The sequence below is a fragment of the Desmodus rotundus genome, chromosome 5 (genome assembly GCF_022682495.2).
Source record: "Desmodus rotundus isolate HL8 chromosome 5, HLdesRot8A.1, whole genome shotgun sequence".
NCBI lineage: Eukaryota > Metazoa > Chordata > Mammalia > Chiroptera > Phyllostomidae > Desmodus > Desmodus rotundus.
This window is the reverse complement of record NC_071391.1, coordinates 44230968-44245553: the sequence shown is the minus strand read 5'-3', so window position 1 is coordinate 44245553 and position 14586 is coordinate 44230968. Positions and strand designations below refer to the sequence as shown.

Sequence of the window (14586 nt, the reverse complement as noted above, 5' to 3'; positions counted from 1 at the left end):
AGAAGGTAGGTAAGTTTTTGGAAAGGACAAATAACGTTATGTGTCCCAGAAGGAAAGTGTCAGGGTAGTACATCAGATATAAATGTGTTGGTGGCAGGACAAGAAACTGAAGAAATTCTCACTTGATGGCGTTCATTTTTTCAGTGGTAGGCTATGAAATATTTTGACTGCCAATTGTGATGCAGTAGTGTATTAGACTTTTGGAACTCTGGTATTTTCCTAGGAACCTTTTATCAGGTTCTTCTATGCCCCAAAATACTGGATTTTTATTCATTGAAAGAAAAAACATCTCTCTTATCTCTCATACTTTCCCTGCATAGTTTCTTTTTCTTAGCAAGCAGCAGTGGTATTTGGGAGTCATAATTTCACTGCAATCACAGATGACTTACAGCCATCAAAATTCCTGACAACCCAAGTAGTCAGGAGTAGGTGTGCCCGCAGTAGATGAGCAGATAAAAAAGTCATGGTATGTTTACACAATGAAACACTACTCAGCCAAAAAAAAAAAGAAAGAAAGAAAAAAAGAAAGAAAGAGAGAGAGAGAGAGAGAGAGAGAGAGAGAGAGAGAGAGAGAGAGAGAGAAAGAAAGAAAGAAAGAAAGAAAGAAAGAAAGAAAGAAAGAAAGAAAGAAAGAAAGAAAGAAAGAAAGAAATCTTACCATTTGCAACAGTTCAAATGGACTTGGAAAATATTATGCTAACTGAAATAAGCCAGTGAGAGAAAACTAATGTCATATGATTTCACTTATATGTGAAGTCTAATGAACAAACGAGAGAAGCAGACTCGATACAGAGAGCAGACTGACAGTTGTCAGAGGGGAGGGCGTTGGAGCAGCTGAGTGAAAAAGATGAGGGAATTAAGCAAAGAAAAGAAAATTCATAGACACAGACAACAGTATGGTGATTAACAGAGGGAGATGGGGGGGTAAAAGAGGATAAAGGGAGGATAGATAAATGGTGATGGAAGGAGACTTGACTTAGGGTGGTGAACACACAGTGCAATATGCTGATGATGTATTATAGAATTGTACAACTGAAACCTGTATAATTTTATTAATCAATGTCACCCTAATAAATTCAATGAATAATCTTAATATTAAAATTGCTTCTTCAGAAAAGCCTTTTATTGTTTCCAAGGTGATTTTAGATCCCCCTGTGATAGTTCCTTCTGTGCCCCATTGTTTGCCTACTAAACTCCTTAGGAAAATGGGTAACAATTGTTTGATTTGTGCTTGCTCTTCTCACTAGACCCTTAGCTCCATGAGGAGTGGAACCACCATCTTGTTTTCCATTACAATTAGTTTGTGCTCCACACAAGATCTAGTCTGTAAAGCAGAATTAAAACTCAATTTCACTTGTTGATCAGCAGATCTATAGAAAATGAGCCAAAATTATGGGTCACATATGAAGGTGGATCCTTAGAACATTGTCACCTCTCAGAATTTTCACACTTCCCTTGGATACAATTAAGGGGAACTATGAAAAAGAGTCCTTGGAAATGGTGAGTCAATAAGGTTTGCTCTTGAGGAGAAAAGTTCTCTGATGAAAACATGGACTGTGACGACTCACCAGGAGGACAAAAGAACAGGACACAGTTGAAATCATTTTCTTCTTTGGAGTAGATTGAATTGTTCATTCATTAATTTCATCCTTCAACAAATATACATTGAAAACTATTATTTACCAGATACTACGCTGCATGTATGGGGCACAATAGTCAGACAGAAAAGGAGACATATTTGTATTGTCTAGCTTGGGGGTCACTTATTTTAGTTGAGATGTACAACTTGTAAAAGGTTACCCATACTAAGAATGGAAAGGAGAATATATGAGAAAAAGTGTTTCTTTGAAAGAACAGATGTAGTACAAGTACAAAGAATAAGTATCAAAAAGAACCAGTTCCAATGTAAGCAGATATAAAACTATTTAACCAATGCAAAGAAATTGGATTTTCATGATGAGTAACGTGACATTAAAAAGAATTATGGCAATTTTGTGGAGAATGACTTGAAGGAAGAGAAAAGAGATGATAGGTCAGTTATATAGTATTCAAGGAGTTCAGTTGAAAGTTAGAGGGACTATGATGAAAGTGAAGGAGACATTATAAAATACACCTACAGAAATATTCCATTATATCTAGGTCATATCTCCTTCACCAATTCATTTATCAATGGACACTTAGGTTGCTTGTATGTCTTGGTTATTGTGAATAGTGCTGCAGTGAACATGGAGGTGCATTATCTTTTAAATTAGTATTTTTGTTTTCTTTGGATAGATATCTAGAAGTCAAATTTGCTGGGGCATATGGTAGTTTTATTTTTAATTTTTTGAGGAAACTCCACACTGTTTTCCTTAATTTTTCTAACAGTTTACAATCCTAACAGCAATGCATGAGCATTCTCTTTTCTCCACATCCGCACCAGCAGTTCTTAAGTGTTGTTTTTATGACAATAGACAATCTGATATCTGTGTGGTGATATTTCACTGTGGTTTGGATCTGCAATTACCTGATAATTAGTAATACTGAGCACCTTTTCATGTGTCTGTTGGCCAGTTGTGTGTCTCCTTTGGAAAAGTGTCTATTGAAGTCAAATGGTTATTTTTTTAATCAGGTTGTTTTGAGTTGTATGAGATTTTTATATACTTTGAATATCAAACCTTATCAGATATATCATTTGCAAATATCTTCTCCCATTCCTAGAATAAGCTGTTGCTTTTGTAGATAGTTTCTTTTGTTATGCAAAAGCTATTTAGTTTGAGGTAATCCCATCTGTTTATTTTTCTTTGGTGGTCTTTGTCTAGGAAGATATATACAAAATATAGCCATAAAAAAGAATAAAATCTTGCAGTTTGCAAGATGGACCTAGATGCTATTATGCTATGTAAAACAAGTCAGACAGAAAGAAAAAAAAACTCCTAATGATTTCACTTAGGTATGGAATCTAAAAAAAACAAATAAACACACAAAACATAAAACAGATTCATAGAGTACAAACTGATGGTTTCCAGAGGGGAGAGTGTGGGGGGACTGAATGAAAAGGTGAATGGTAATAACATGTACAAATCTCCAGTTATAAAATAAATAGTTCACAGAGATAATGAAATATAGGAAATATAGCCAAGAGTACTGTAATAACTTGGTATAATGACAAAGGACTACTAGCCTTCCTGTGGTAATCACTTTGTGAGCTGTATAAGTGTTATACACTTGAAACTCATATCATAGTGTATGTCCACTATACTTTAGTTTAAAAAATATTAAAAAAATAAAAGTAGAGAACTTGATGAGTTAAACATAAATATGAGCAGAAAAGAAGGAGACAAATCAAACATGATGCATAGACTTCTAGCTTGAGTAACAGAAGGCAATACAGGTTAATAAGATGAGAAAAATTGACATTGTGAGGAAGTAAACCTAGAGAATAAGATTAAGAATATTGTTATTAGCATGTTAGCTTTGAAATATCTGGAAGATATCAAGGGATGAGGTCAATTTTTATTTGGACAATTGAGTTTTGAACTTAGAAATGCAATTTTGTGAGTCATCAGTACACAGTGGTTATTTAAGTTCATGAAAATAAAAATAGCATGTAGGGAAAGTAAGTAAAAAAAAATGAGGGTTTCCTGAACAGAATGTTAAAATACCACAGCATTTACAGTTCAGTTAGAAGAGGGCAATTTAGTAGAGACTACAGGGAAGGTGAATGAAATAAAAAGAACAGCATAAGAATATGAGGTTATCAAACACATGCGAGGAGAGTATTTATACAAAAGAGAGAGAACATTTCTGGTTTTTGATTTCACATATGAGCTTGAAAGTTGTTACTCCACCCTAACAAGTAAATAACTGAACAGACTGAAAAATGAACAAACCTTCCAGCACCTATCCCTAAGAGGGGACCAAATGCCGCCCGCAGATTGGAGAGCTAGGCAGATGAATTCAGGGAGTCACAGTTTACCAGAGCAGAGACTCTTGAGACCAGAAACTTAATCCAATACTGTGAATTGAAACAATGTTTTCATTCCAACATGTGATTAATGTAATAACAATGAATTCATAGTTTAATTTTGATTTTTGATTACCATTGTAAGAATGAGTTGACATGTTTTTAAATTTGCTAAACCTAAAACTGAAGTTCTTCATCCTCAAAATTAGGATGTCTGTAAAGCACATGACAACTTAATAGCATTGGCAAATATTTCTAAAAACTCTCATGTAAATAAGCATTGTGAAGAATGTACAAGTAACAATGGCTTCCTCCAGCCAGGCCCCTGAAATATGATGATTGATTGGAAAGCAGCCAGAGAAATAACATAAGTTCAAATAACTTACTATTATGAAATGTTTGCTTCAGTTCTTAACCTAGTCTTTCATCCGTGACATGTTTATTCTCTTCTGATTCCCATTGACCAAACATGTTTCCTAATTCTTGTCTAACAGATTGTTACGTAAACATAACAAATTGTTAAACCTAGGTTACTTTACATAAGCGTGTGTTGGAAAACCTGGGTGCTGAGCACGTATTTAATTTTGCCAAAAAAATTCTTCATCACAACATAGTTGCTTAGTTATGACCTTTATAGTTAGGGAACAAGGAATCATAAATCACAAAGGTTATAAAAGCAATGAAAAGTATGATGCTTCCATCACCTAACTGAATCTAGGTTGCTGGAATCCATGGGAATTTGCCTTGGCAATCAGACTAGGTTAGGGATCCTACTCAGGAGCCTTTAGAATACAACATGATCAAAGGCACTGCCACCAGTGTCTTACACAATGAGGCTTTCAATTCCTTAGTGAGATTTCAGGACACAGCAGCAACTGAACAGCTGAAAAATGAGAGAATTACCCTGGCAACTCTGGCTGCAAAGACCTGCCTGATCTGGATATGGGGATTCCACATCAAGGAAGGCTGGACAAGATCACCATCTACTGAGAATGCAGTTCACACCAGATCTCAGACCAATGGCAGATACGGTCACTAGCAGAGTCAGTGCCTGGTCCAAGACAAAGTATCAACAGTGGTTTTCAGGGACAAGGGCAAGAGGAAGAAGAGAGTTAAAGAAGGCATACAACTGTAATTGAATAACAATAAAAATTAAAACAACAACAACAACAACAACAAACAGAAAAACCAGGCCAGGGATGGAGCACTCTGTTGCCTAAGAGGGCAGGCCATGGCCTGAGTTAGTGAGGGATGTGGGTGTGGGACACAGATAGAGGTGTGGTTGAGTGAAATATTTCTGTGAAGAAACAAGATTTCAAGATGAGCTAAAGATAAAGTGTAAACAAAACAAAACTAATAACAATTGTTGAAGAAAAAAATGGAAGCCAAAGGTTAAAAATAAAAGAAACTGAAAATGTTTATTTATATTTTTTGCTGTGGAATTCTGCTTGTGATGAAGTGCAATCAGATAATATTTTGAGTGCCTAGTATTTTTTAGATTTGTCCAATAAATTTTCTCATTAAAATTTTTGTTCTTTGAAGCAAGTACAATTTTTCTGATTTTTAAGAAAATGAAATAAGTTCGGAGACCATTTATGTATTCGTGGTGAACTAGTAAAATTAAAGAGAAAAAAACAGCCAACGACCTCAGGTGTTTTAATTTAAGTTCTGTGGCTGATTCAGGAAAAGTCCATGCAGGGTGCAACATGACCTGGACTCTGAGCTGAGGTGACACAGTGGACGATGTTCCTGCTTTCTCAGAGCCCCAACTACAGGGAAAACTTAGTCAGGAGAGACATAAAAGCCTAGATTATAACCACAGCAAGTAATATTGAGATTGAGAATGTGGTGATAGGACAATATGTTCATAAGTCACTCACCTAAAAAAAGGACACTGAGTTCTGTGTGAAAGGTGTAAATTCAAAAACTCACAATTTACCAGTTTCAGCACAAAGCAATTTTTGCCTGTGCCCATGAGACACAGAAATGTCCCTGACCAATAAGGTTCAAGACGTTAAACAGTTTTCAGATTATTTTAAAAGGACCTTGAAACAAACCTACAATATTATACAAACACATGTGTGTATAGATAAAAACAATACATACATGCAGATACACAGATATGGATTGCACTTTTTATTCAGATCTGAGAATTATTTCCTAGGTTAGCAACTCAAGGACATTGCTCTGTCACAACAACACCTACATGAATATACATTCAATGGTAAATCTAATTGTGGGAAGATGTGCATGTTCATACATTCTTGCAAACTTGCAAACAAAATTCTACAAAAGGAGAGTGGTTATGCATTTACCAGCACACACACGCTATACAAGTGTGCATGTGTACATTTAAGTAATTTAGACATTTGTGTATGCACACAAAAACATGCTCACACAGACATACTCATAGAAACATACACACATGTGTCATCTTCTTCTATATTCTCTTAGAATGTGACTTGGTCCCCTGAGAACATCTACAGGGATCTTCCTTTCTTTGTCCATTTATTCCTGCAGGCTCAGAGGCAGCATGTTCTTCTGGGGCTGGTTGGTCCATGCCTCCCAAGGGATTAATTGTCAAAATTAGGGGAAGGAAAGGGCTGGTTCTGGAGTTGTAATAAATAACAAGTCAGCTCATGCCTCCAGGTGGTGAGCTGGAGGCCAGGCCTGAGATCAAACACAGGTCAGGTGGGCTTCCACAGAGGAGGAGTGGGGCTTGCCCTGAAGTTCGGCCTATAGGACTTGGAGGTTGGGAAGTTTGTTCAGGTGAGCAGAGCCAGGGGCTTTTGTCCAGAAAGCCTTACTGTGGCAGAAGAACACTAGGTCTATTTTACCTATCTCCTTTGTTTATTAAGGAACCTGGGACAGGAAAACCTCCACTTGGTCTCCAAATCCAGTTTTTTTTTTAAACTAGATATTTAATTCAGTTTTTAAATCCATCTTCATTTCATAGGCCTATTTACCCTCCTTCCCTTCACCTTCTGTACCAGTAAGTCTTGTCGCCTGTCTTCCATGCTGAGAGCTGCATATCCATTAGGGCCTGCTCATTCTTAAACACAAATCCTTGATGACCTATGCTTTTCACTTCTCCCTCATTTCTCTCTCTGGCTGGCCCAGCCTCATCTTCACTCCATCTCCTTTGTTCTAACTGGCTTCCTTGTGTAGCCTTTGCTCAGGCTTCCTTTTTATCCTAACTTTATCTTGAGTGTCACCACTAGATTCTGGCACATCACATGAAACACTAAATTCTCACTCTCCCAAGTTCTAAAATATGTATGATTTGGTCACTTTGAGTATTTTAAGGATAAATAACATGGCATGTACGAAGGCAACATGCACAGGGCACCCTTCCAGAATACCTGACACACAGCACCAGATCCATGTGTTTCTTTTCTTTTCTCATAATTCTAGTTGCCCCTCCCCTGATAACATGACCCTGTAATTTCCTCTTGTATTTCCCACTTATCTCTCACCACTCATTCATTAAATACAATCTCTGATATCCTACAGCAGCTCCTTGTATATAATGAATTAAAAGAATTTGCATTGTTTTTCTGACCTCAAAGAAGCTCTCATTTGATGAAAGAACACAGGTAAGTCCCTCCTCAAAGCCCAGCCTAGAATGAGAACACTGTGTATTAGAGTGTGTCTTCTTTCCTGGCACCCCAGTCCCGTTTCTCCCTTCCCATTTATTAAGCCCTAGTGATATGTGTAAAATAGAGGATCTAGGTCTTCTTTGGAAGAGCTTCAGACAACTGGGAAAGTCACATAAACAACTAAAATAAAGGGAAGTGCTGTGAGAGGCTGCTGCAGGAAGTGATTACACACATGAGTGAGCAAAGACATCACAGAATTGGCATCTGAACCAGATGTTATTTAAAAAATGGTGGAAGTTGTATGTGTTTGAAAACATGAGTTTTATGTTTTAAAAGGAAAGGAAAAAATAGCAAAACAAACAACAAAAACAAAACAAATCACAGGAATGACCAAGAGAGAAAAGGCAGGTTAGGGTGTACCAGGATATGTGGAGGAGTCGAGTTAAGGAATTAAATCTTGCTGGAGTTCAACAGCCATTAAGAAGTGTGCCATTCAAAGAGGATACATGCGTGAATTATAAATAATTTTTCTTTCATCTTAAACAGTAGCAGGGGCACAAAAGCACTGTTCTTCTTATTAATTCAAATTGATGGGTGATGTTCAGATGCCACTGATTTCCTCTCCACCAGACCATTCTGCAGTGTCAAGATATCATATTTTAGAGTCACATTCCTTCACTTTATTCATGATGTCTTCAAAATTAATACACTAATCAATAAAGTTTGGGTTTGTGAAGATGACACTTTTCCCTCCCCACAAACTGTATCAAAGACAGGAAGACTCTTTCTCAAATTTCATCTGCTTTCACTTACATGGCAGGTGACACTCAGCACTGGCAGTTTTACACAATGACTCATTTCCCACGTAGAAAAATTTTTGAACAATGAGAAGACTAGTGAAAAGCAGCAGACTTTTAAATATGTGTGAGATGCCGTGTCCCTCACAGATCAGAAAGCAGGGTCAAATAATTCCTAGAGACATTCCAGGTACTTTTCAAGTCTCAGTTTAATAAAGATGCAAAGCTGATATCTTCAAGCTAGGAAATTTTAAGCAATTAAAAATGGCTTAATTGCAAAAAGATGAATATTATCCATAATGATAGGGAGAAAAACATGAATGAAAATAATTGGATAAAAATTAAATACCTGGCTCAGAATAACAGCATCACAAGTGGTTCCTTACCAAACAGCCCTTATATCATCACTAATGTTTATCCCTCAGTAAGCAATAGGTCTTCACTGAGGATCTAATATCTCCCAGAAAAGGCAATATTACTTTCTCAAAGCTTGTGATTATCACAGTTTATAAGATTCCTTTATTCAGAATATTACATTATTGTTATTATAATATTATATTTATCATCTATAGGATTATCTCCATTTTACAGATACGAAAATTCCAACTCAAAGAATAGCTCAGTAGAAAGTAGCATTCAAACGTTTAAAATCATGTCTGCACATTCAACTGTAATCCCACCTTCCACTACCTCCAGCTTCCTCACCTCCACGACATTATCCTCTAAATTGTGACTTTTTGTTTCCAGCGTTGAATCAGATCTGTTCTCCTACCTTTCAGAGACAGATATTTTTCCCTCTCTTACACTTTTTTCTAAAGCAGAGATTTTGATTGACCTTCTGTCTTGAGGTGTAGAGGTTACCTCATAGTTGCGTCTTCTTGGTATGCAGAGCTCTCCTCCTCCCTTTCTTAACTGATATATTTGTCTCAGATCATGTAAAAAGATTCAGGTTGCCCTTCCAGGAAGGTTTTTGAGAAGACATCAGCACTGTTGACATGAGGCATGCTGAATAAAAATTTTTGTCATCTTTCTACAGTTTCAGAATCATGTTCTAAGGACCATCCTCTAGGACCATTGCGTATTGTGCTCATATACACAGTAAGCACTCATTAGCCTGCAACATGGGGATTGACAAGAGTGGAGGAATTTTCCAATGGGAAGAATACATCTTTCCATTAATAAATATTCCTGTGGGCAAAATACTTCTATTCATTAACCTTTATGACAATGATTTTTTCCTATACTACCTACCCCACCATATGTAAAAACCAAAGTGATCATCCAGAAGGTTGTAGAGTGAACCCAGAGAATACAACCCATTTCAGAGATGTTTTATCCAAGTAAATCTCAAAATTCTGTGTCTCCAATGGAAGCCAGCCTTCAGTGATGCTTGGTGTGGCAAGGATGGACTTTGGAATCTTTATTTACTGAGCAATTCTATGCTGACATTGAAGTAAGTTTATTCTTTTTTTAAAATTTTTATTGTTATTCAATTACAGTTGAATGCCTTTTCTCCCCATCCCTCCACCCCTCCCCAGCTGAACCCACCTCCCTCCCCCACCTCCACCCTCCCCTTTGGTTTTGTCCATGTGTCCTTTATAGTAGTTCCTGTAATGCCCTCTTTCCACTGCCCCCCCCCCCAGCTATTGTTAGATTGTTCTTAACTTCAATGTCTCTGGTTATATTTTGTTTCCTTTTTTCTTCTATTGATTATGTTCCAGTTAAAGGTGAGATCATATGGTATTTGTCCCTCACCACCTGGCTTATTTCACTTAGCATGATGCTCTCCAGTTTCATCCATGCTGTTGCAAAGGGTATAAGCTCCTTCTTTCTCTCTGCTGCATAGAATTCCATTGTGTAAATATACCATAGTTTTTGGATCTACTCGTTTGCTGATGGGCACTTAGGTTGCTTCCAGTACTTGGCTATTGTAAATTGTGCTGCTATGAACATTGGGGTGCACAGGTTCTTTTGGATTGGTGTTTCAGTGTTCTTAGGGTATAATCCCAGCAGTGGAATTGCTGGGTCAAAGGGCAGTTCCATTTTTAGTTTTCTATGATACCTCAGACAAGGGCCTGATCTCCAAAATATATAAAGAACTCACACGACTCCACTCCAGGAAGACAAACAACCCAATTAAAAAATGGGCAAACGACTTGAACAGACACTTCTCCAAGGAAGACATACAGAGGGCCCAGAGACATATGAAAAGATGCTCAGCATCACTAGCCATCAGAGAGATGCAAAATAAAACCACAATGAGGTACCATCTCACACCAGTCAGAGTGGCCAACATAAACAAATCCACAAACAAATGTTGGAGAGGATGCAGAGGAAAGGGAACCCTAGTGCACTGTTGGTGGGAATGCAGACTGGTGAGGCCACTATGGAAAACAATATGGAATTTCCTCAGAAAACTAAAAATGCAAGTAAGTTTATTCTTAAACTCTGTGCCCTTCAGCCACTTAAAATCCAAAATGCTCTAATGGGGGGTTTTAGAATATCTAATAGACTACAGCTTTCTTTATGTGAGTGTATTCTTTAAGTTAAAAAATACCTTCTCTTCATAGTGATGAGAAACATTCAATCCTTACCAAATATACACAGCGAAATCAGTGTGCAGATTAGTTTGAATTATGAGTAATACACTCTTCTACCAAATTCTCTCATTCTGGCAATATACCTGTTTGCAAGTCATGACTCCACAGGTTTACTTAGGATTGAAGACCAAATGGAACAGGTCATTGAATGGAAGAGGCATGTAAGTTGGCAGATAGTAGTAGAAACCAGGATATGTGGTCCCTTCTCAGTCCCAAATTAGCTTTGTGTGTCTCATTCTAGGTTGTATCCCTGGCACCTGCCTAGATCAACATCCCCAACTCCAATATAAGGAAATGTTCAACAGAAGTCAACTCACCCCAGAATATTTTCTTCTTACTGGCCTCCCTGGGCTGGAAGCCCTTTACCCTTGGTTTATCTTCCCATTCTGCTCTACATATTTTGTGGCCCTTGTGGGTAATAGTCTCATTCTGGCAGTGATCAAGAACAGCCCCTCTCTGCACCAGCCAATGTACCTATTTCTTGCTATGCTGGCCTTTGCAGAGCTTGGTGTCTCTGTTTCTACACTGCCCACAGTGCTGGGCATCTTCCTTCTTGGTGCCAATAAGATCTCCTTTGCAGCCTGCCTTTTACAGATGTTCTCCATACATTCCTTTTCCATCATGGAATCAGGAGTTCTGCTGGCCATGTCTGTGGATCGCTTTGTGGCCATCTACAACCCATTGCGGTACACTGCTATCCTGACCCTGCCCCGTATTGCTGGTACTGGTGCTGCTCTTGGACTGAAGAGTGTCATGCTCATGTTCCCACTGCCCTTTCTCCTGAAGCGTCTGCCCTTCTGTGGCCACAAGGTCCTCTCCCACTCCTACTGTCTTCACTCAGATCTTATCCAGCTCCCCTGTGGCAATACTCGGCCCAACAGCATTCTGGGGCTCTGCATTGTAACTTCCACTTTTGGTCTGGACTCGCTGCTCATCATCATTTCTTATGTGCTGATCCTCTACACAGTGCTGGGCATTACCTCTGGGGAAGGACGGCAGAAAGCCCTCAACACATGTGTTTCACATATCTGTGCAGTCCTTGTGTACTATGTACCCATGATCAGCGTGGCTCTGGTGCACCGCTTCATGAAGCATGCTGCACCTGCTGTCCGTCTGCTCCTGGCCAATGTCTATCTTCTGGTGCCTCCTGTGCTCAATCCCATCATCTACAGTGTTAAGACCAAGCAGATTCGCCAGGGACTAATCCACCTCTTTCTTCAAAGAAAATAATACAGGTGTCTGTGTTGATGAGATGATTACCCTAAAGACAGTTATTTTCATCACCAAAGGTGTTGCGTGGAAGGAGAGAGTGCTCATCACCTTGTCAAAGTTAGAAAGCTTCATACATGTATAGAGAATGCACATTTCTGTACTGTACCATATGTGTCATAACCTAAATTAGAGTTGCATAGTATTCTGTCAGCTATTTTGTTGTATGTGTCAACTTAAAATACACATGCCTTTTAGCCCAGAAATTCTCATTTTTAGTACTGCCCTACATTCGTACTTGGATGCTTGTTCATGAATTCAGAGACTTGATGAGGACTCTTACTTCAACAGCTTTTGAAATGAGATTTTACAATTCGAATGGCCATCAGTAGGAAAATAGTTAAATGAGTTAAGATCTGTTCGTATTATGAACTATTGTGAAGTTAAAAAAGGGACTCAGATTGATAGGTACTTAAGCTTTAAGCAAGAAGTAAGAAATATATATACATATACATATATGTATATGCACACATACATATATACACATACATACACACACAAACCCATATGCACATATGTATATTTGATAAAACTTTTATAAAACAATTTAATCACATAATAATGTCACTTAGTTTACGTGTGTAAAAACACATGATTAATTGATGACAATAGCAGGCATTTGTGCTGGTGAACCAGGAAGAAAAAGAATTCTCCTTTTATTCATATTGTTTAAGAATAACACATGCACTGAGATCAAGATATTGTTCCCAAATTACTTACTGTGCCAGACAAGTTTCTCTTTAGCCTACTAAGATCAGTAGAGATACATATTTCTTCTAGAAGTTTTTAGGTACTCCTGACCCACATCTGAGAATCTTTAAGAGGGAGAAGAGTGAGCTATTCTTACCTTTTTTTATAATTCTGCTGATGCAGAAATGATTGGCAGTGGTGACTTCACTATTTTATTGATCTAAGTTGATAGAGCAAATTTCCCTGTCCTCTAAGAACTAAGTTAAATTTGTGGGCATTTCAGACATACTTCACATTATGCAAAACACTCATGTGAAATGTTAGTGAGTTGTCAATATATGTTTAAAGTGTTTTAAGAAATTGAGGGGGATTTGTACTAATACAAAATTCTGGAATACAATAAAAAATTGATGTGGATCCCAGCCCACAGGATCCTGTGTTGTGGCAGCAATAGACAAATACACACGCACTACCGAGTCCTGTGGAGGAAAAGGGACTATGCGGCCACTCTCTCAAGAGGAGAGCTCCTCGACCCTTGCCATGCCAGGCTTTTATTGCTTTTCTGGGCACATTACATTGAGGATGGTCCTCATTTACTATGCACAGGTTTGCTTTAGGCAGTTACAGAAAACAAAGGAGAGGATGTTGCTAATTACATAAAAGAGGAAGTATATTTGCAAATGTAAAGGGAAAAGTGGTTAAGCTGGTTACACTGGTCCTTGGGAGGTTTAGCATAGATTTTAGGAAGTTACTTTAAAGATATGCAGTAAAGGTTTGCTGCCTCAAATCAAGGGGAGGGAGTTTTAGCAAGAGCAAGTCTCAAAGCAGCCTAGGTACAATGCAGGCCTGATTCCCCACAGGAGAACCTATCCGTGGATGTGGGTCCTGCCCACTGGCTATTCCAAGTGGGGGCTGGGCCACATTTCCCATGCTTGGAACGGTTCCCCATAAAAAAATCATAAATTTTCATCTACAGAAATAACCTACTAAACCTAAAATATTATATGGCCATAAATTTTTAAGTGTTTGTTTATTTTTTGTGTAGGTTTCAGTTATTTCTTCTGCAATCTATCACATATTAAGCCCACAGTCTCAACCTTATGGAAGACCTGATTTCCCTCTCACTGTGCTCCCACTGCTGGCATTTTCATTGTGTCAAAAAGTGAAACAACTGAAGATTTAAACAAAAGAGCATTTTCCCTAAAGAACTTTGTATCTTAAAGATAGATAGGCAAGGAGATAGATAGGTAGATGATAGATAGATAATAGAAAGATAGATACATATAGATAATTTTGGCTAAACTAGCAAAAACTCATGACTACATGAGTATCTTAAAATACATAAAATGTATGTAAAATTAAGTTCTACACACACAGTGCACATGCGTTTGTGGTAAAATAAATTAAAATGTTTATTTGTTTACATATGTGGGGTATTAAGGTCTTTCTGTTTTCCATTTATTATGGAAAATCTTTATGTGAAATGTGGTACTCCAAAAATATACTATGTTTGATACTCCAAAATTTCCAGTGTTTCTTAAATAAAAATTACGTAATCCTTGTTTTCTTGTTGCAAGAAAAATCAAAGGCTTAATTTTTTTTTTTTATTGTTATTCAATTACAGTTGTATGCCTTTTCTCCCCATCCCTCCACCCCACCCCAGCTGAACCCACCTCCTTCCCCCC

General features: G+C 37.8%; 1 protein-coding gene across 1 annotated transcript; it reads left to right on the top strand.

The window, feature by feature from the left end:
* The first annotated feature begins 6657 nt into the window (after positions 1-6657).
* LOC112317647 (olfactory receptor 51I2) lies at positions 6658-13977 on the top strand. The gene is made up of 3 exons (XM_024574726.4): positions 6658-6715; positions 9617-9795; positions 11184-13977. Exon 3 carries the CDS (start codon positions 11237-11239, stop codon positions 12170-12172), a length of 936 nt encoding a protein of 311 aa, XP_024430494.3. The 5' UTR covers positions 6658-6715; positions 9617-9795; positions 11184-11236; the 3' UTR covers positions 12173-13977.
* The last annotated feature ends 609 nt before the right edge of the window (positions 13978-14586 follow it).

What these genes read in the sequence shown, in the direction of transcription:
- LOC112317647 (XM_024574726.4), top strand. Translation starts at nt 11,237, where the DNA reads ATGTTCAACAGAAGTCAACTCACCCCAGAATATTTTCTTCTTACTGGC.